Genomic DNA, 21,074 nt, shown 5'->3' on the forward strand with positions numbered 1-21,074 from the left:
CCAGTAAGTCCAGAGATGAGCTGTTGGCACAAGGAATAGTGAAGAGCTAGCAGCCCCAGAAGTCAATGGCCTACTGTCCCAAAGAGCCATCTCCCCCAAGTTAGGATTCAGACTTTTTTTATACTAAAAAGGGGAGGGGCCCAACTCTGGAGGGAGGAGTGTTAATTTCTTCCTTCCAGCAGCCATTGACAGGTGGGGCCTGGCCAGGGAATCTTCTGGGAGCTTAACAAAGGTGCTGGAGCCTGAATCTCATTCCCTGGCAGGTGGGGTTCCCAGAGATGGGCAAGCCATTATAACTTAAGCTCATAGCAACATGCCTTTAGTGATTAACTTGTAATAGAACAGGAAGGTTTTTCTCTATTACAATCCAACACCTGGGACAAAACCTGCACTCACTGATATTGAAAAGCACTTTACAGTTGACAGTGTTTTCTCATCCTTGATCACACCCCACACTCAGATGGAGGTACTTTCTAATTGTACAGGGGCAGGAACAGAGGTTTGGAAAGGTCAGTGGCCCACGATAACTCTCCAGTGGCCTACCGGCCTCATTCTCCGAGGGGTGGGCGTGCAGGGCTGAGGATTGCACAAGCCCGGGTGTGAGTCCGGGCCAGTGTGCACGGGCCACTGCATTGACCTCACCTCCCGCGCCCACACCTCGTCCTTCAAGAAGACAGGAGTTCAGAGTCGGGCTTGTTCCGAGGGTGAAATGAAACAATGCCTGTGGGGCGTCTACTAGGGCCTGGCTCGCAGCCGACACTACACGTGAGTTCCCTTACTGACCCGGAGCTCGGCGAGCTGCGTCGGACAGCGGCTCTTCCCTGGGGCTCCAGAGGCCACTGGGTGCCAACTGTGGAGCCCCGTGCGCCTTCGGACGCGATAGGGCGCTGCGGCGCTTGGGGTGGGGGGCGGTGGTCACACCAGTCCTCAAAGTAGGGTGGACTTCGGCCCAGCTCCGGCGGGGCAGAACTCGGAGGCCCTGGGAGGCCGGGCTGGATGCAGGGGCCTGTGGCGAGGGGGTGGGGGGCATTGTTCCACGCCGGCACCCCGAGGCGCACCCCTCAGAGGGCACACCGGCCGCCTCCCCCGCCTCCAGCCTCCTCCCACCCCGACCTCGCCTCTGCGCCTGCCCCCTCCTCCTTTCCCCAGCTCCTACACTGTCCCCTGAGCCCCCACAAGCACGAGGGTCCCAGGCGGAGAGGGTTGGGGGCCCGCACATCTTGCGCCGCCAGGGAGCGCAACCCCGCCCCCACCGCCGCGCCGGCTGGCGGGAGGCGGGGCATGCGCACCCGGCGGCGGAGGGCGGCGGGGGGAGGACACGGGCCGAGGCGGGCGGGGAGCAGGGCGGGCCGTGGGCGGGGAGCAGGGCGCTGGAGCTGGGAGCGCGCAGCCAGCGCCGCCGCCGGACTCGGGCTGGTGTGCGAGCCTGGCGCGCCGCTTGCCGGGGATGCGAGAGACTGGGAGCCACCGCGCCGGGAGAACGCGAGCACCAGTGACTTCGGCCCGGGGAGAGCAGGAGACGGCGGCGAACCCCGCAGGGATCCTCGGGGCCGGGGTGCGGGGCCGGCGGCCGCGCGGGACGCAGACCGGGCGGGGCTGGCGGACAGTGATGAGCGGGCGCGCGGGGAGGCTGCACGCCGCCGCCGCCGCCCGGAGCATCCGCCGCCCGAGCTGCTGCTCGCGGCCCGGGCCCCGGCCATGGAGACGCTGAACGGCCCCGCGGGCGGCGGCGCCCAGGACGCAAAGCCGCAGCCGCCCGGCCAGCACCACCGCCACCACCACCACCTCCACCCGCTGGCGGAACGGAGACGGCTGCACCGCGCGCCCTCACCAGCCAGACCGTTTCTCAAGGACCTGCACGGCCGGCCTGCGGCCCCCGTCCAGGCCGCCCCCTCCTCGGGCCGAGCCCCGGCGCCCGCCGCCCCGCGCTCTCCCAGCCTCGCGGGCAAGGCGCCGCCCTCACCGGGGCCCCCGGCCGCGCCCGGCCGCCTCTCCCGGCGGAGCGGCGGCGCCCCCGGCGCGAAGGACAAGCCGCCGCCGGGCGCCGGGGCCAGGGCAGCGGGGGGCGCTAAGGCCGCTCCGGGCCCCAGGAGGGTGGCACGCGCGGCGCCCGCCGAGCCGCTGCCCCGGGTAGGGAAGCCACCGCCCGGGGCCGAGCCGCCGCCCGCCGCTGCCAAGGGCCGCAGAGCCAAACGCGCCTCCGGAGCGGTCCCCGCCCGCGCCGCCGGGCCCCGGGTCCCCGCCGTCGCCGTCCCCGCTGTGATCCTCGCCGTGACTTCCGCCGCCGGCTCCCCGGCCCCCGGCTCGCGCATCAGCCACACAGACAGCAGCTCCGATCTCTCCGACTGCCCCTCCGACCCTCTTTCGGACGAGCAGCGCCTGCTCCCCGCCGCCAGTAGCGACGCCGAGTCCGGCACCGGCTCCAGCGACCGGGAACCTCTGCGAGGAGCCCCCACGACCAGCCCCCCAACTCGGGGGGCGCCGCCAGACAGCCCCGAGCCCCCGGGACTCCTCGCCGCGCCCCCCGCCGCCTGCCTTGGGGGTCGGAACAGCCCCAGCGGGGTCCCCTCGGCGTCGCCGGGGCCGGGCGTGGTGGAGGATGTCGCGGGGCGCGCTCCGCCGGAGCGAACGGGTCCCGGGACCCCCAGGGAGCACGGGCCGGACGAGCAGCACCGGCTGGTCCCGGCAGCCGAGGAGGAGGAGCTGCTGCGGGAGATGGAGGAGCTGCGCTCAGAGAACGACTATCTCAAGGTGCGCGGCCTGCCCTGCCGCAGGTGTCCCGGCGGCGTCCGCAGGTCTGGGTGCGGGCGGGGACCCTCGAGCACCGGCGTCCCGGCCCCGAAAGCGCTTCCTCCCGGTGCCAGTCACTTTCCTGCGCCCGACACGCCGGGCGCTGGGAACTTGAGCCAAACTTGTGGAAGGAGCAGCGAGACCTGTGGGTCCAGCCGCTTCTCCACCCACTTAGCTTGATTTTAGAAAGTCGCGTCTTCCCGCGGATGCCTCTGCCCCAGTTGATGCTGCGTTAACTAGAGAGGCGGCTGTAACTGCTTTTTGGAGACGCAGTCGACCCCCTGCCCCCTCACCTGCGGGCGCGGATTGTCCCCAGCCAAGAAATTCTGAGCGGGACCCAGTGGGCCGAGTGCGGGTCTCGGAGGATGCAGACTCACCTTCCCCTTTTCCCGCAGTTAAGAAGGCCAGGTGCTCTCCGAGTCTCCCCCGGGCACAGACAGCAGGGTCACGCCGCTTTTAGTGAAAAACCTACGGCTCAGGAGTCCCTTGAGCGCGGCCTGGGCGGGGAGACCACGCTGTCTTGCTGGCCGGTCCTTTGCACGCGTCCACCAGCCGGTTTTTCCGTGTCAGGAGAGGCCACTCGCGCCCTCTCTTTCGAGAGACTCGCAGCCTCTGCGGTCGCATCGAGCACTTTGCGGCGCGGCCTGCTCTGAGTGGCTTCTGGGTCTTGGTAGCTTTGGGGCACAAGTCAGACTCCATGTTTTCCAGGAGGAGGAGGAGAGCAGGCGCTGCAGAAAAGAGGATTTAGACCGTGTGGGGTGGGGAGGTCAGGGCACGCTGGGTGACTCCAAAGCAAGGAGGGTGGTACTGAATGCATCTGTCTTAATTTATTGTGAGGCTCAGGTTAGTCAACAGCTCCACCGTGTAAATCTCCTTCTGTTAAGATGGTTAAATATATATCTCGTCCCAAAAGCAGCGGCCCTCCTCCATCAGTGCGTTTTGTGATTCTCCCCATTTTCTCAGCAAAGGCTGACTCTCCCTGATGGAGGTCCCGGGTGGCTGGTGGGACAAGGATGTGGGCTTTTAAGGTGCGTGGAGGTGATCTGCGGAATTAAGCTGGGATCAGAGCAGTGGACTGAGGAGTGTTCCTATACCCAAGCCGTAGAGGCTGCTCTAACCCACTGAGCCCCTATGGTGGTTTTATCCTGTTCAAAGAGGCAGAGGAGGATCGCTGTGGGAAAAGAGAGCAGATGGGGACTCCGAATGAAATGTTTCCAGTAGTACATTTGCTCTGGTCACCGACTCTTATGTAATAGACAACAGAGTGAAATGGGAGAGTATGGAAGAGAAAGGGCCAGGTATTAGCGTTACTCTGTTGTGAAACCAGGGCTTTTGTAAATCTGCCCTGGAGGTAAGCTCCAGGGTGAGAAAGACCATCTTTGAGTTTTGTAGCCTCAGTGCAAATAGATGTTTCTCTTGACAGGCAGTTCAGCGTCATTTCAGGGCTCACTCAGGTGGCTGGTTATTTGCTTTATTATTATTATTATTTTTTTTCACATCGTTGGATTCTCAGTGAAGGAAGTAAGTGTGACCCTGGAGTCTGCTCTGGTGTGTTTGATATTTCAGCAAATCTCACAACATAGGGTATCTTTGTTGTATTTATCACAACCCTAATTTCACTGACAAGGTTGCTGAGATCCGAGAAGACGTACCTATGTGTCCAAGGTCACCCAGCTAGTAAGTGATGCAGCTGGTATTTCCCTGGCCTCCAGACCTCTGTTCTCTCCCAGCTCCAGGCTGCATCCTTGTTTCTGCCAAGGCTGAGAAGAGCCACACCTGCCTTAGAGTTGTCTTATTAGATTGGGCCATACCTAGCATTTAGCTTTTCTGGGGAACCTCTCTTTTTAGGCCAAAGGGCCACAGTGAGCACCTCTCCACTGGACAGTTCGGGATCCCACAGACCCCCCAGCAGTGTTTAATTTGTGGGAAATGTCAGCTGCCATTTCCTGTGGCGGTCATGGCCGAACGTTTCCGACCCAAGTCCATCTCCCAGTGGTTCCTCTGACAGCAGGAGAGAAGAGGCAGAGGCAGTCTGGGGAGGCTGGGACATCAGGCTGATCACAAACACATGTGTGAGTTACATGGTTGGCTCTTCAGTAGCTTAAGTGACAATCATTCAATTTGGAGATGAAAGAGAACAGTCCTGCTAGACTTTTCTAAAGGTCAGTGAGCCTGCCCACATGTGTGGAATCGGGCTGGGAGGATCCCTGACCTCACAGAGCAATGACCTTTGCTATAAGCCTACTTTTGCACACGGGTTTTAGAGCATGTGCCAGTGTTTGTTTGTTTTTTTTTGTTTTTTTTTTTAGATGGCAGATAAATTAGTCCCTGACCTACTCCTTCCTTAGGGGACGTTGCATAGGACTCTGGAGATTAGAAGTGGGAGACTCCACCCAGAAATTTTACTTTGATATATTCTGGAGGATGGTGACCACAAGTATTACAGGCTTTCCTAAGTCATTTCTGTCACCATTATTGTATGAAACTCAAGTTACTGAGAAGAATGATCTGAGAGTAATGAAGCAGAAAACTAAGGATGATGTGTTATTGATTGGGAAATTCGAGTGGAATTTTGTTTTTTTGGCCAGAATGCTGTCTTTTTCCAAAAATCAGCTGTCAACAGAGAAGCGCCTGCCTCTGTTGTGTGGAGCTGAATGGGGCCATCCTTGAGTTATACTGCCATCACAAGGCACCACGGTGACTAGATGTTGTTATTGTTTAGTCACTAAATCGTCTCTGACTCTTTGCAACCCCATGGACTATAGCCCGCCAGGCTCCTCTGTCCGTGGAGTTTTCCAGGCAAGAACACTGAAGTGGGTTGCCATTTCCTCCTTCAAGGTATCTTCCCAACCCAGGGATCGAACCAGCATCTCCTGCACTGGCAGGCAGATTTTTTACCACTGAGCCACCAGGGAAGCAGGGTGACTATATGATGAGTAAGTACTCAGTCCGGGTAACCGGGTAACTGGCTTTTTGCATGAAAGCAGTCAGAAAAGCCCTGTTGGCCCTTGACTAGAGATGAACTTGTATGTAATTTGGAAGGCTTCAGAAGTGAAGATAGGAGATTGAGGTCAGTTGTCCAAAGGGCTTTGCTTCTTTCTCAGACCAGACTCAGGTCCATCTTAGTGACCAGGGTGTCTGAGAAATGCTGCCTGCCCACCATCACTGTGTTTTGCTCCAGCGCCCAAAGACAATCAGACAAGCCCTGGAGCTCATTGTGAACATATTAATTATGTTCTGTTTCCACAGGCTTTTCAGGAGGGTTTAATTGCTTTGCATTTATTGGCCTATTTCAAAAATGCTTCCCATGTTGGTGGGGGATGCTAGCATGACACCCCTCCCACCACCCCCAAGTAGTGTACTCCAAAGTGCCCCTGTCCTGGGGGGGCTCCAAGGTTGGCCTGGGGAGGGCTGCTCTGCCCTTTTGGTTACCTCCTAAGAATTATTTTTGGTGAAAACAAGCAAAGTGCCTGCTAGCTCAGAGCAGACACCATGGGAATGTGGAAGAGCAGTGATTTCTCAAGGGGGCTGCTGGGGAGGCCATTCGAGTGGATCGGTTGCACTGCCTCAGCACTGGCTGGCCTCGGCCTCCTGCCTCTCTCTTGGGGTCTTGGGAGTTTCAGGATCTGCAATGATTTGGTTAAATCTGGCCGTGAAGATTCCAGGCGCTCTGAATGGCCAGGAAGGGGTGGGGGTGGGGTGGACACTGAGGCAAGAATAAACAGTTCTGAGCATAAAGTGCTTCAGCTCCTCCCTGCCTACCCCCCTCCCTCCTGGAAGGTTGAAGCAGACAGTGTCCCTATTCTTTCCTGACCTTCTGCTTTCCACACCCATTCTTTATTCAGCCTGCAAACAAGCGGCGGTAATCATCTTAGGTGGCGAGATAATGTGGACCAGGGCACAGGGGGGCCGTGGCTGCTGGATGAACTGGCACTTGTAAACAATGGCTGAGCCCCCCTGTGCCTTCTGAGCCTCAGCTGGGACTCTGCGGAGCACATTTTCACTCATGGGAGGGAAAGGAGGTGGATTATTTGTATATTACAGTAGATAATAGTTAAGGGTCTGCAACTCCCACAGGAGGGAATTATCGCAACGGCAGCCAGCTGACTGCTCACTGTCTAAATTGAGTCTGTTTAAAGAGGGAGTGACTAAAGTAGGACTAGTTATTGATTTTAAGTTGTTTAAAGGGAATTAAGGTCTGATAAGATCATCAGTATGATCAAGGGTTTTCATCACTTTTACTATGAAACCAAGGATTTGGTTTTTATATTTGTGGATAAACTATCCTCAAAGAGATTTTCTTTGACATTTTAATCTTCGTTTATTCTAGTGCACACATGGTACCTCATTTTTTCTTAAATCTGATGTGTGTATGTGTATGTACACACACGCACACGCACACACGGCACTAGTAGTAAAAGAATCTGCCTGCCAGTGCAGGGAGATGCAACAGACGGGTTTAATCCCTGGGTCGGGAAACTCCCCTGGAGAAGGAAATGGTACCCAGTATTTTTGCCTGGAAAATTCCACGGGTAGAGGAGCCTGGTGGGCTCCAGTCCATGGGGCTACAGAGAGTTGGATACTCCTGAGCACACATAAACACACTCATGAGTATAAAATAAAGCTTGATTTGTTATCTGCAGGTGAAGGGGAATAGTTGGGGAGCTCTCTAGTACTTCAAGGTTTCATGCTATACGAAATTCGAAAAGTATATTTAGTTAAAGCTAGATTAGCTTTTTAATGAGATAATGATCTAACATTTGAGTATCTGACAGACCTGTTGTTAATTCAATATAAAACTTGATTAAGGGAAATTTTCTCATTATCTGTATTAAAAACCAACAGTTTTCTGCTCTTACTGTGTGTAAATTTAGTCTACCAGAAACATTATATGTTCTGCTTGATTGGGTTTGTTAAGCATTTAAATGGCAGACATCTTTAAGGTTCTTTGATACAATGTTTTCTAGATTAGAGCATACTGTCAGAAAATTAATGTAATGTTCATTTGAAAAATCGCTCTCCCATCATGACCCTAATCTGAATAATCACAGTTTTTGCTTTTCAAATGTCTGCTTCCTGCCTGCATGGTTTGTAATTTGCTTTTCTTATAACTTCTTTTCACTGAACCTGAAAATTGTTTTTTTTCAAGGCTTTTTGAAAAGAGTTGAAACCCTGGCCTCATCCTGTCTCTGCAACAGACAAGTGTTGGGAAGCCATTTAAACTTTTAGGGTTTCAGTATGCTCATTTTAAAAATGGAGGGTATTAATACCTTTTCTGCACATTGCGGTGCTTTGGTGAGGACCAGTTGTGAAAATGAATATACCCACACGTTGACAATGTCAAGTTCTAAACGTTAGCTTGCTGTTATTTTGCACTGACAGGCTTTTTGCAAGTGTGATTTAAAGCTTCTTGTTTCACGTATCCTGGTGGTTGCTGATAATTTCTCCCATTTACTGGAAAGAGTGTGTGTGTGGAGCCAGAAAGCCTGGGTTTGTAGCTGGGCTTCCAGTTATCAGCCGAGAGGCTTTGGGTGTGTTCACCAGTGTGGGTTTGGCCTCTTTGTCCATCTTGTGGGGGCATGTGTCCCTGCAGGCTTATTGTAGGCTTAGTATCGAAGGCGAAGTGCTTAAGAAAGGGTGTCTGCTGGTCCACAAATTTAGATAAAATATGAGTTATAAAAGCAGTGATTCAAATACATGCAATTACAGTCTCTTTCTAATTTTCTTTTCAAAGCGACTAATGTTAGTGGTTATTTATGCCAAGAACCATTAGCTGTTTACATCTGGCCTGCTGAGTGATTTGGAGGTGTGGGTACATTGAGCCCTGGAACAGGCTTTTTCAGTCCACAGTGGGGGTGCAGGCGTCCATAGAGCATAACTAGTGTTTAATGGTAGGGTTGATGAGGGACCCCCCAATACAAAGTCTGAAAAACCAGAGAACATTTTTGTATCTGAAGTCCTATCATATTTTTTTTATGACTATGTCACATTTTAAGATTCATCTTTGAGTAATAGGTAATTTTCAGCATTAATGACTTGCCAAGTTTTCTAGAAGGAAAGGGCTGCCCTGGTGGCTCAAATGGTAAAGAATCTGCCTGTAATGCAGGAGACCCAGGTTCAATCCTTGGGCTGGGAAGATCCCTTGAAGAAGGGAATGGCTACCCACTCCAGTATTCTTGCCCAGAGAATACCGTGGACTGAGAAACCTGGTGGGCTGCCATCCATGGGGTCGCACAGAGTCGGACACAACTAAGAGACTGACACTTTCAGTAGAAGGAAAAGCCTTCGCACAGTGCCTTCATGAACGGATGCCCAACGCCACTGGATATTTGTGGGTACCCCTGGATATATACAGTGATTATTGCTTCTGTTGAACTATTTTTATTAGTTAGCCAGTGTAATAATTAACTAACTGTATTCAGACACCTCTGCATAGATTAAGCTTTTTCTCAAAGTCAAATCAGATTTGCAGAAGGGACCTGAGAAGCTTGACCTTGATTTTGAAGATTCAGGACTAACTCTCTACTCTTTATGGGAGGATGACATGCACAGGCCTGTTTGAAAGCTTGTAGGCTGTGGTGGCTGCTCTCCTCTGGCGTGGGTTGGGCCAAGGGCAAGACTCTCATGGCTCAGCATGGGGATTCGGCATCAGAAACAGTCTCTTTGCTGCAGGTTGAAAGGCCCTTCCTGAAGTCAGTGTGTTCTCCAGGCCCTTGAAGAGCCCAACCTGTCCATTCTGTCCACTGTCTGGCCTCTGTTCCACCCAGTAAACCCCAATTCCAGCAGACTTTCCTATTGGAACAAGATTTATAGGAAGGGTCCTCCATGAAGAAGAAGAAAAAAGTCAATGAAACTTGCTTATGTGTCATAACATTTTCAACATTAAGATTTACCTTTTTTAAAAAGATTTTTTAATGTGGATTATTTTTAAAGTCTCTATTGAATTTGTTATAATATTTCATCTGCTTTACATTTTGATTATTTGGCCTCAAAGCACATGGGATCTTAGCTCTCCCCGACCAGGGATCAAACCTGCACCACCTGCATTGGAAGGCAAAGGCTTAACTACTGGAGGCAGTTCCCTAAGAGTTACCTTTCTTAAGACACATAAGAACACTTTATTTTTTTTATATATATATACTTTTTTTTTGGCCCCACTGCATGGCATGTGGGATCTTAGTTATCTAACCAGGAATCAAACCTGTGCCCTCTGCATTGGAAGCACGGAGTCTTAACCACTGGACCATCAGGGAATTCCCAGACATCTTTTATTTTTAGTGAGATTATCACCACTGGTATAGAAATTCTGTAAGAATCTTTAGCAGATAAAAACATTTTATTCGTTTGACTACTAGAAGTTGGTAAAGCTTTCATTTTTAACACCCACTCCCCTTCATGGGCCATTGAAACAGGCCCCACTGGAGCCATGGTCAGCTGAGTGGGTCATGTTCTTGGGCAGGTGGTGTGGACAGAGTGGAAGAACCTGTAGGCTGGCTTTGGGAGAATCAGATGCCTCACATGTGCCCTTTCCCCTAAAGTGATGGCTGCACACAGGCAGGGTTGGCTGGACAGTGGTTTTCACCGTTTGTGCCAATTTGTTATTTTTCCACAAGGGTTCCCAGTTCGTTTGGTACACATCTCCTATGTGATCTTATCCAGGATGAAATAATCTGCAGGAGGTTAACTACTAGTCAATTTCTTATCTACCTGAGGCTCTGTTGTTGGGAAACTCTTTTCTTTATTGTAAGTAAATCCCTGGTTTTTGAGAATAAATGCAGGATTAGTGTGGGTGGCCAGACTCCAGGAACAAACTATTGAATAGGACGAGAGCTGATAGGTTAGGGTGTCCGTGTTTTTCCCCTTTGAGCCTCAGTGTTAACGGAACAAAATGAGAATGAGGACTTCCCTGGTGGTCCAGTGGTTAGAACGCTGCTTTCACTGCTGAGGGCCTTGTTTCTATCCCTGGCTGGGGATTAAGATCAAACAAGCCACGTGGCACAGCCAAAAAAAAAAAGATGACCAAGAGTATCCTAGTCTGGAGACATTTACGCCATCAAGTATGAAACTAATCAAGACAATTCCTAGAATGCTTTTCTTAATCTCCCACCTTCTAAGTTGCTCCTCGCTGAAGCCTTTATTATAGAAAATGTACCCTGGATGTTACTGCCATGTCTGTGGGTTTTGGAAGAGTTGTCCGTGATCACGCTACAAGGCGGGAACAAAACAATGTGAGGTGATGACCAGTCTGCATTGTGTTTAGGAGCTGGTCTTTCTAGGTGTTGACCAAGGTTCAAGTGTATTCATTCCACAAATATGTATTGAGGGCCTGCTGTTTGGCTCACGCTGCTCTGGACACTGGGAGACTCCAGGTGTCTGCCTTCTGGGTGCTTACCTTCCTGTGTGAGTGACGGATAAAGAGTAGGAAGAAACATAATATTTGATGGTGGTAGGAAGTGGCAGGGGCTTTAAAGTGGCGCTCATGGTAAAGAACTTACCTGCCATGCACGAGATAGAGAGGCAGGTTTGATCCCTGGGTCAGGAAGATCCCCTGGAGAAGGAAGAGGGAACCCACCCTAGTATTCTTGCCTGGGAGAAATCTCATGGACAGAGGAGCCTGGCAGGCTACACTCCATAGGGTTGCAGAGTCGGACATGACTGAAGTGACTTAGCGCAGATTGGAGGGGCAGGGCCTGGGGCTAGAGACAGTGAGGGTAGGGGGCATTGTGTGCCTTCTGACCAATCTACCTACAGTGAGCTTGGCCACGAGCTGGGGAGGAGCTCTTTAAGGAGAAACCATCACAGGTGACCTGCCTCCTGCGCCTGGACCTGGGAGAGGGCAGGCTGGCGCTGAGGGGGGCGGCTATGGCTCCCTAGAAAGGGATGGAGGCGGGATGAGTATGGTGTGTGGAGCCCTGGGGAGACAGCCCCGAGGGTTGGATGCTGAACTGACAGCACTACGTTGGCTAGGCTGGGTGGGAAAGCGGGAGCCAGGAATAACTCCCGGGTTTCTTCTGTATCCCAGAGTCTTCATGTTGATCCCAGAGTGGAGTGGAGATGGGAGATGAAGGGCAGGGGAATGGAAAAAACCAAACTGATGTGTATTTGAAATAGCGCACAAGGTTTTATCTTTAGAACCATGAGTCACGTAGTTCCAAGATTGGTGTGGCGGGACAGCATTTTAAGGACATTTGCGGGTGTGTTATAATTCCCGGGCAATTCACAGGGATGAACCCCCTGAAGTTTGTTCTTTGCAGGCAATGTCTAACTCATCTTACTGCCTAGCTTGTGTCTTAGAGACACAAGTTCAGGTCAGCGTTTGGTTTGTATCTAGGGTTTGATTACCTGCAGAGATGACGTCATTTATGATGAGGATTCTGTAAGGAAAGATTGGGAATGGGGTAAATGCTGAGAGGCTGCGATGACTAAGCCATGCTCGTTTTTGGTTTCTGGATCCACGAGACCTGAACAGACATCTGGTGATGCTGTCTTGTGTGAGAATTTCCGAAGTCCCCAGGCTGTATTGCACACGTGTTTCCGGAAGTCGACAGACGACTGCAGAAAGTTCACAGTACTGCAGGGCATGGGTGGATGGGCAACTCCACCCTGTCCCATAGACCTGGCTTCTCAGTGCCCTCTGTCTGGCTTGTGTAGGATGAGTTGGATGAACTCCGAGCGGAAATGGAAGAGATGAGAGACAGTTACTTGGAGGAGGAGGTTTACCAGCTGCAGGAGCTGCGGCGGGAGCTGGACCGTGCCAACAAGAACTGCCGAATCCTGCAGTACCGCCTCCGGAAGGCCGAGCAGAAGAGGCTGAAGGTGGCAGAGACCGGGCAGGTGGACGGGGAGCTTATCCGGAGTCTGGAGCAGGACCTGAAGGTGAGCACAAGGTGAACAGTGGGTGGGACGTGCCTTCCCCAGAGAAGCCAGGGGGAGTTTCCGTACAGTTTCACAGGTTTGCCTCGAAGGTGTCTTAGAGATCCAGTTTAGGTCAGTGTTTGTTTGAATCTAAAGTTTGATTGCCTGCAGAGATAGCATCATTTATGATGCTGATTCTGTAAGGAAAGATTGGGAGCTGGGTAAATGCTGAGAAGGCTGTAAGACCTGAAGTGCAGCCCTCAGGACCCACTTACACGTGGTCTTTTTATAAATTAGTTAATTTGTTTGGCTGTGATGCGCCTTAGTTGTGGCACATGAGATCTTCATACTCTTACATGAGATAATCTTCATAATCTCTTGGGCTTCTCTTGTGGCTCGGCTGGTAAAGAATCCGCCAGGAGACCTGGGTTCGATCCCTGAGTGGGGAAGATCCCCTGGAGAAGGGAAAGGCTACCCACTCCAGTATTCTGGCCTGGAGAATTCCATTGACTCTATAGTCCATGGGGTAGCAAAGAGTTGGACACGATTGAGTGACATTCACTCACGTGAAATCTTTAGTTACTGCCCCAGGGCATGTGGGATCTTAGTTTACAGACCAGGCACCCCTGCCAAAAGAATAAATAAATAAACCATAGATCTTCAATTTAAAAAAAAGAATTAATACCTGCCCCCACTGATCTGATCATTCTTTAGAAATTGTGCAGAAACTCCTAAAGATCTGGAATGTTTAAAAAATTGATTCATTATCAGTTCAGTTTTAGTCAAATACCACTTTTAAAAGTTAACCCTAGTCACTTAACATTTTTTGTTATTTTAAGTTTCTAGGGTGCAAAAATGCTGAAATTACCATAACCCAAGTAAGGCTTGTAGTAGTGACTTAACTGAAAGAGAAATAGGGTCATAACTAATTGTTTAAAGTGTCTTTCAGAATCATTGGTGAAAGTGAGAATAAGGTGAAAATACCCTAGACTTTCTTCCATTTGTCCTTTCCACTGAGGCCTCTCTCCTACCCCAGTTATCAAATCATTTATCTAGAGATGAATTATGTATAATGTCCTTCTTATTATCAGAGTCTCTATGAAATCTCATTTAGCCTTTCATTACGATAACAGGAAAAGAATCTTTGTAACTCAGATTTATAAACCAGTAACAAGATGTCACTCAGTGTGATGTAAAAGTGATTCATATTTCTGTTACAAAATCTCCTTAGTTCCTTTTAGAAAATGAAAATGTTGAACTGCCTTTATAGCATTTGAATGTTTTACCAGAGTAGGCAATTTAAAACCTGACCATATTAAGTATCTACTGAATATAGAATTATTTTTTTAAGCAAATAGGGTTCTTTAAAAATGATTTTAAGAAACAGAAATGTTTATTTGATGATCTTTTAAAAAATTATTTGTTATTCATTTTATTTATTTATTTAGTTTTGGCTGTCCTGGGACTTCTCTGCTGCACGTGGGTTTCTCTCGTTGTGGAGAGCAGAGGCTACTCTTCGATCCAACATGCAGTGTGGACTTCTCTTGTTGCAGAGTACAGTTTCTAGGTGCACAGGCTTTAGTAACTGTAGCATGTGGGCTTGGTAGTTGCAGCTCGCAGGCTCTAGAGCACAGGCTCAGTAGTTGTGGCCACAGGCTTAGCTTCCCGGACCAGGGATTGAACCTATGTCCCCTGCCTTGGCAGGCAAATTCTTAACCAGTGGACCACTAGGTAAGTCCAATGATCATTTTTAATTGATCATTTAAAGCATGTGCTCCTGGGAAGACTTGGCATTCTAAGCAATATTCCAGAAGGAACAGGGCTGTAGCAAAGTGGCCTTTTAATCCAGATGAAAGTCATACTTCCCCTTAATGTGGATTTCATGTTTTAAACTAATACCTCTTCCTTTAAATGTAGGCTTGTTAATATTGCCAGGATCTTTGCTGTTTTGTGTAACACAATATTCCTTAGTGATTCTGCCTCTGAAGTGGTTTGGAGGTGCCCTTAGCACACAGAAGGCTTCCCATCAGATGACTGTGTCTGTGGGTTGATGCAGGTGGCCAAAGACGTATCGGTCCGATTGCACCATGAACTTGAAACCGTGGAGGAAAAGAGAGCTAAAGCGGAAGATGAGAATGAAACTCTCCGACAGCAGATGATTGAAGTGGAGATATCAAAGCAGGCCCTGCAGAATGAGCTGGAGAGACTGAAGGAGGTGAGTCAGGTGGATGGGGGCTTACCCCTTGAGAACATGGGACTCCCAAGTGTCCTATTCTTTTTTTTTTTTTTAATTTAATGAATGTATTTTTATTTTGGTTGCACTGGGTCTTCATTGCTGCGCGTGGGCTTTCTCTAGTTGTGGCGAGCAGGGGCTATTCTCTAGTTGAAGTACGCGGGCTTCTCATTGCAGTGGCTTCTCTCATTGCCAAGCACAGGCTCCAGGCCAGCGAATTTCAGTAGTTTTCAGCTTGCAGGCTCAAGAGCTCTGGCTCAGTAGTTGTGGCATGTGAACTCAGTTGCTCTGTGGCTTCCAAGTATCCTGGTCTTACTGTGGTTTAAGGCAGGGGACGGCCAGCTACTATTTGTATGGCCTGGAAACTAAGAATGGTTTTTGCATTTTTTATACAGTTGGGGAAAAAGTACAAAACAAACCTGAAAAAGCAAAGATGATGTGACAGAGGCTGTGTTGCTTGTAAAGCCTGAAATATCTGCTCTCTGACCCTTTACGGAAAAGGCTTGTTGAACCCTGGTCTCAAACTATTTTTTTATAATTTCCATTCCAATGAGCTGGCTGCTAGTTCCCTTTATGGGTCCTTGAGGGGTGTATTATTACTAGAATACAAAATTAGGCAGTCTCTTTTTTCTCGAGAGCCTTCTCTTCCAATGAGCTGGAAAATATGTTATGCTTGTCCATTATCTGTGTCAACAGATGTGGGTGTGTGCTGCCTGTGTCTGTTATGCAGCCAATGTGATTTAAATATAGATTTCTTTTACATTTTAGGGAGTGAATGTGTTCTAGCAAAGCAGTCTAGACAATGCATACATTATGTTTTTTTTTCATTTGCAACGGTAATGCAAATCCCGTTTTGTTGTTGACATCCAGTATAAGATTCAAGCTGAATGTCCTCTTGGAAAATATCCTGCATATTAATGAAGGTGCAAATGGTGGTGAGGGTTTGAGATGATGGCTAAAAAGCCAGCATGTTATGTGCCAACACTTAGCACTTCATGGTTCCTTTGGATTCACTTCATGATTCAGCTGCTGATCCATCTATGGCTCCACCCACACTTCACTCAGACGCTGGACTGGTCCCTGGGGAGGCAGATGCCCTGCCTTCAAGGTGTTTACTGAGCCAACATGTTATGGATTTGTGTGAATTCTGTGTATGTTGCCACTTCCATGAAAACACTGCGTGTTCTATTTATTTGTCTTGTCACTGCCCCTCTTTGGGAATGGCCCCGTGGGACTTGGGCTCTATGGGGCAGGTTCTGCTTGTCTGGGTCACTGTGGGGCTGCCCACAAGGGCCTGGATCCCAAGGTGGTTGGGGGCTTTCCGGGTGAGTGGGGGATGCAGGTGAGAGCTTCACAGAGGAGGAGATGGGGAGCCTGGAAGGTTCTGTCCTGGTTGATGACCCTCCTCTGGCTGTGACCGCTCCCCTCTACACTTATGCATCCTAATAACTTTTCTTCCCTCTTCCTTTTGGTCCGAGTTTGCTAGGAGGCAGGCTGTAATGGTTTCTTTTTCTGAGATTTCCAGTTTGAGCCTGACCTTGAGGGCACAAAAGACAACTTTGAATTATATTTTCAAGTTTTATACACGTGTATGTTTTATGTATGGACTTCCCTAGTAGCTCAGTGATAATCTGCCTGCCAATATAGGAGATGTAGGTTCAACCCCTGGGTTGGGAAAATGCATTGGAGGAAGAAACGGCAACCAACTCAAGTATTCTTGCCTGGAGAACCCCATGGACAGAGGAGCCTGATGGGCTACAGTCCAGGGTTTGCAAAAGAGTCGGACATGACTTAGTGACTAAACAACAACAACGTTTGTGTATAAATATATAAATTACATATATAAGGAAATATGTGTATTTAAAGCAGGCAGGGATTCTTTTTCCCCAGCTGAAATGGATTTGTGAAGGACCTGACATCAAGTCACAAATAGCTCTCTGGGGAGAGAAATGACCACTGATGTTGGAGGCTCAGGCTGGTTGTGAGGAGCAGGTGGGGGATCAGCCCCTCCCTTTCTTTACAGCTTAAAATTACTCAGAGGGGTCGTTCATCTGGAACACAATCACTGCGCTCTTACCTCCAGAGTGGCAGTCCGGCTGGTGGGGCTGCATTCTGACACCGAAAAATGCTCAAGGAGTCACGAGACTGAGAGTCAGGAGGGTCAGGGGGCTAGTGGGCCGTTTTGGGTGCAGCCGGGTGCACCGGTTCAGAGGTGGCGCAGGAGATGCTTATCAGAACATTCAAGCCGGGGTCTGGTGAATGGCTCTTTTGTACCAAAGCCAGCACAGACTTAGCCGTAGGTTTCGCTCTAGAGGGAGGATAGTGTTTTCTCCGTCTTAAGCCATGCTGGTGATCGTTCACCCCGAGGGCTGGTAAATGGACGACGGGCCACATTCTAAGACAGTCCAGGGCAGTTTGTGCGTCTCCACCACAGGCCTGGGTGCGGATGTGTCTGCACCCTGGCCTTGGAGGACGGTGAGAGGGTGGATCTCTGCGGCTGCGGTTTCTCTCTGCAGACTGTGCTTTCAGCGCCTGGGGGACTCCTCCAGGGTGGGTGTCTCCTCTCTCTGCAAACTCACTCTGTCTAGGAACAGACTTGTCCCCTTCGCCCCCTCCTGCACCGCACTCTTGTCTTTCCAGCTGTGTTAACGGTGCCACTGTCCTTTAAGTCACCCAGGCTTAATGGCTGGCAATTATCCTTACCCTTCCTGCTCCCCCTGCTGCCCTGAGTCCACGGTCTTAGAAATTCTTTTTCATTGGTACGTGCTATGGAGTTGAACCTTAAAATTATACCAAGTGAAAGAAGCCAGGTGTTGTACGAGTACATTTATCAGAAATGTTCAGATAGGTAAATCCATAGACAACAGATTAGGGGCTGGGGAGGAGGGAGACCGACTGGGGTTTCCTCTTGGGTGATGACAGTGTTTTGGAACTGGGTGGAGGTGGTTTGCACAACATTGTGAATGTACCAAAGGCCACTGGACTATACACTTTAAGACAGTTCATTTTAACCTCAATTAAACTTTGTGACTTTCTTCTATCCGTCCTTTCACCCATCTCTCCAATGAATATTTTGAGGGATGGAATATTTACAGGGATGCAGCACTTCCAACTGCCCCCTCTTCTGTTTTACCTTCTGTATCCCCCCAATCCGACAGCTTGCACATGACTTAAACAGACAAACTGGCCTTGGCCCATTGTCTAGCCCTTTAGCATGACACAGGTCCTTTCCTGCCTGGTGCATCTCGGTTTCCCACCCGAAGGTACTAAACCCTGCAGTGAACTGAAAGGCAGTTGAGAAGGATGAGAAGAGACATGCCCTCTGGGCCTCGAACTCCTAGAGGTGTGTCACTTTCTCCGTGGATAGATGAAATGCTTAAAGAGGGCTGGCAGGATTAACCCTCTGGAATTGTCCCTTCTGGTCAGCCAGCTCACTGACTTCTTGTGTTGTTCACATCATGTCCATACACCCAGATTCCCATATACCCCTTCACTTGCGCAAAACTCTAATTTTTTGACCCCCCCTTTTGGGTACATTTCTTCTAGTAGTCTCTCTATGGTGGAACATCTCAAAAAGGTTGAAATGGTTAACCTTAGTTGACTTTCAGCTTCGTAAAGATCACCCAAGTGCTTTCACTGTATTTCTTTCTACCAGAAAGTTTCTTAAATACATGCTAGACACAAATAATCACTGGCCAGTTAATCTGCACTTTCAAGAGAGGCAAGTTTTGGATCATAACAGGGAACTAGGGTTGGTGGATGGAGCCATAGGGAACCAACTAGCTGTCAGATAGCTCTTGTGGGACATCCTTCATCACCATTCAGGACGTGATATTGATTCTCTGGGTTTGGCTGAGACTCCTTTGTGTCAAATAAATGATCAGATTTTATAACTGTTTCTGTTTTTAAAGTAATCTATTTTAGTTGCACTAGGTCTTTGTTGCTATCCATGGGCTTTCTCTAGTTGCGGTGAGTGGGGGCTGCTCTTTGTTGCAGCGCACGAACTGCTCCTTGCAGCGGCTTCTCTTATTGTGGAGCAGCAGCTCTTGGGCTGGTGGGCTCAGTAGCTGTGGCACACGAGCTTAGTTGCTCTGCAGCATGGTGAATCTTCCCAGATCAGGGATTGAACCCATGTTCCCTACCTTGGTAGGCAGACTCCTATCCACTGTACCACCAGGGAAGTCCTTGTAACTGTTTTATGAGTGCTTGAGAGGAATATATATGCTCCAATTTTGAGATGAAGACTTTGAATCCATTAGATTAAAGACTTTCCCACCTGAACTATAATTACAGCAGAAAGGACATTTTATATCATCACTCAATATACAGATCAAAAGTTTCTACAAAGTAATGCTTATTTTTTGCCATATGGGACATATTCTGGGATTTTCAGTTCTTTTTTTTTTTTTTAATGGTATTTGTAAGTTCAAATCCATTACTAGATTGCCACAATTTGGGGAAAATTGTGTATCAGATCACTTGTTAATTGTGTTGTTCAAATTTTCTATATCCTTTATAGTTTTGTCTGTTAAATATCTCTTTAGGATAAAGATATGTTAAAATCACCCATTATAATTTTACATTTAAATTTTCTTCTTATATTCTGTCAAACTTTGATGTATAGATTTTGAATATGAATTCATAGAGATTTAGAACCTTTATTTGGTAATGAATTGTTCCCTTTATCATTTCATACTGACCTCTTTATTCTAATGTCTTGCTTTTTCCTGTTAAGCCTACTTTGTCTGCTTTCATCATCCACGCCAAATTTCTTTTAGTTAGTATTTACCTCATATAGACTTTTTGGTGATTCTCGTCTATTGTTTCTGCACCACTATGTTTTAGGTGTCTTTTTTGTGAATGGACTATAGCTACCTTAAAAACTGGAATCTGGGAATCTCTTTTTTCAAAACTTGGGAATTTAATCCAGTTACATTTTTTGTGGCTATTAATGTGTTTGAACTTATTTCTGTCATTGTTTTTTATGCTATCTTCCATGCCTTTTCTTTTTTCTTTTTTTTTTCTCTTTTTAAAAACATTTTAATTAAAAAGCGTTACAGCCAGCTGCAACAACAGTGAGCAGAAAGAGAGGGGAGGGGTAGGGAAGACCCAGGGGACCCCATCCCAGCTGCTCCCAGGGGTTGGAGGGCAGGGACAGACTAGGGAGGGGCCTGCGTGGTGGCGGTGCAGGGAAAGGCTGCTCACCATCTCTTTTTCTATTTTTAATATTGATTTCTCTTTAATTAAATTTGCAGTTCTCATGTTCTCTCTCTCGGTTAGGAAACCATACATTATATCACCCTTTTGATGACACTTATATTTTTAACATGCATGTTTATCTTAATATCCCAAACTAATCAGTATCCATGTTCTTTTCCTGAATAATACAAGCATCTTAGAAAGCTTCAACTCCAGTCAACTCCTATCTTTCGTACTATTGTTATCTAGTACCATTCTGGTTTCATCTTTTAAAAATCCACTCCCCCCACAAGTTGACTAATAACTCATGCTGTTACTTAGATTCATTGGCACATTTTCCAGCCTGCTATCATTGCTTCTTGAGTGTTGCTCCTGACTTCTAAATTCAGTTTCCTTCTCACTGATCTATTAATATATCTTTTAGTCATTCCTTTTTCAGTAAACGATATTGTCTAATAGGCTTTTATTTCACACTCAGTGGTGAAAGCTATTTAATTGGGTGTAGAATTCTAACACTTTGAAGATAATATTTTTATTATCTTTTGACTCTATTTTGCTATCAAGAGATCTGCTGTCGGATACTCTCATTTTGGTAGATAACCTGTCTTTGCTTCCTGGTTACTTTCATGCTATTCTCTTTGTGCTTGGTATTCTGCAGTTTGAATCAGATGAATCTCGATTTATTTTTATTTGGCTCAACATTCTTTGTCATTCTGAGTGTGTGGCTTTCATAAAATCTGAAAAATTCTCACTCTTTGAATAGTGTTCTATAATGAAACTCTCTCTTTGAATTATGTTTCTTTCCCATTCTCTGTGTTTCTTCTAGAATTCCCTCCTATTAGTATTTGTGGGACTTTCTTATGATGGCTATTCTTACTCCATCCTCCATCTTACCCACCTATATATTTTTTAAGGCATTTTTATCTCTGTATGGTACATTCTGGATAATTTCTTCATTTCTTATCCAGATTATTCTCTTCTTTACATAATAATTAGT

The 21,074-nt window shown here is 48.4% G+C and overlaps 1 protein-coding gene across 7 annotated transcripts in view; it reads left to right on the forward strand.

The window, feature by feature from the left end:
• Nucleotides 1-1,391: 1,391 nt before the first annotated feature.
• MTCL1 (microtubule crosslinking factor 1) overlaps nt 1,392-21,074 on the forward strand; it is a 111,973-nt gene continuing 92,290 nt past the window's right edge. For 6 of the 7 annotated variants that reach the window (XM_069568632.1, XM_069568628.1, XM_069568634.1 and 3 more), the window contains exons 1-3: nt 1,624-2,751; nt 12,442-12,666; nt 14,702-14,860. In XM_069568632.1, the coding sequence (XP_069424733.1) occupies nt 1,699-2,751; nt 12,442-12,666; nt 14,702-14,860 (1,437 nt within the window). In that variant the 5' untranslated portion in view covers nt 1,624-1,698. Of the gene's footprint in view, nt 2,752-12,441; nt 12,667-14,701; nt 14,861-21,074 lie in introns of all 7 variants that reach the window. The other variant, XM_069568631.1, reaches the window with a different exon arrangement.

This window comes from Ovis canadensis, chromosome 23 (assembly GCF_042477335.2).
Source record: "Ovis canadensis isolate MfBH-ARS-UI-01 breed Bighorn chromosome 23, ARS-UI_OviCan_v2, whole genome shotgun sequence".
NCBI lineage: Eukaryota > Metazoa > Chordata > Mammalia > Artiodactyla > Bovidae > Ovis > Ovis canadensis.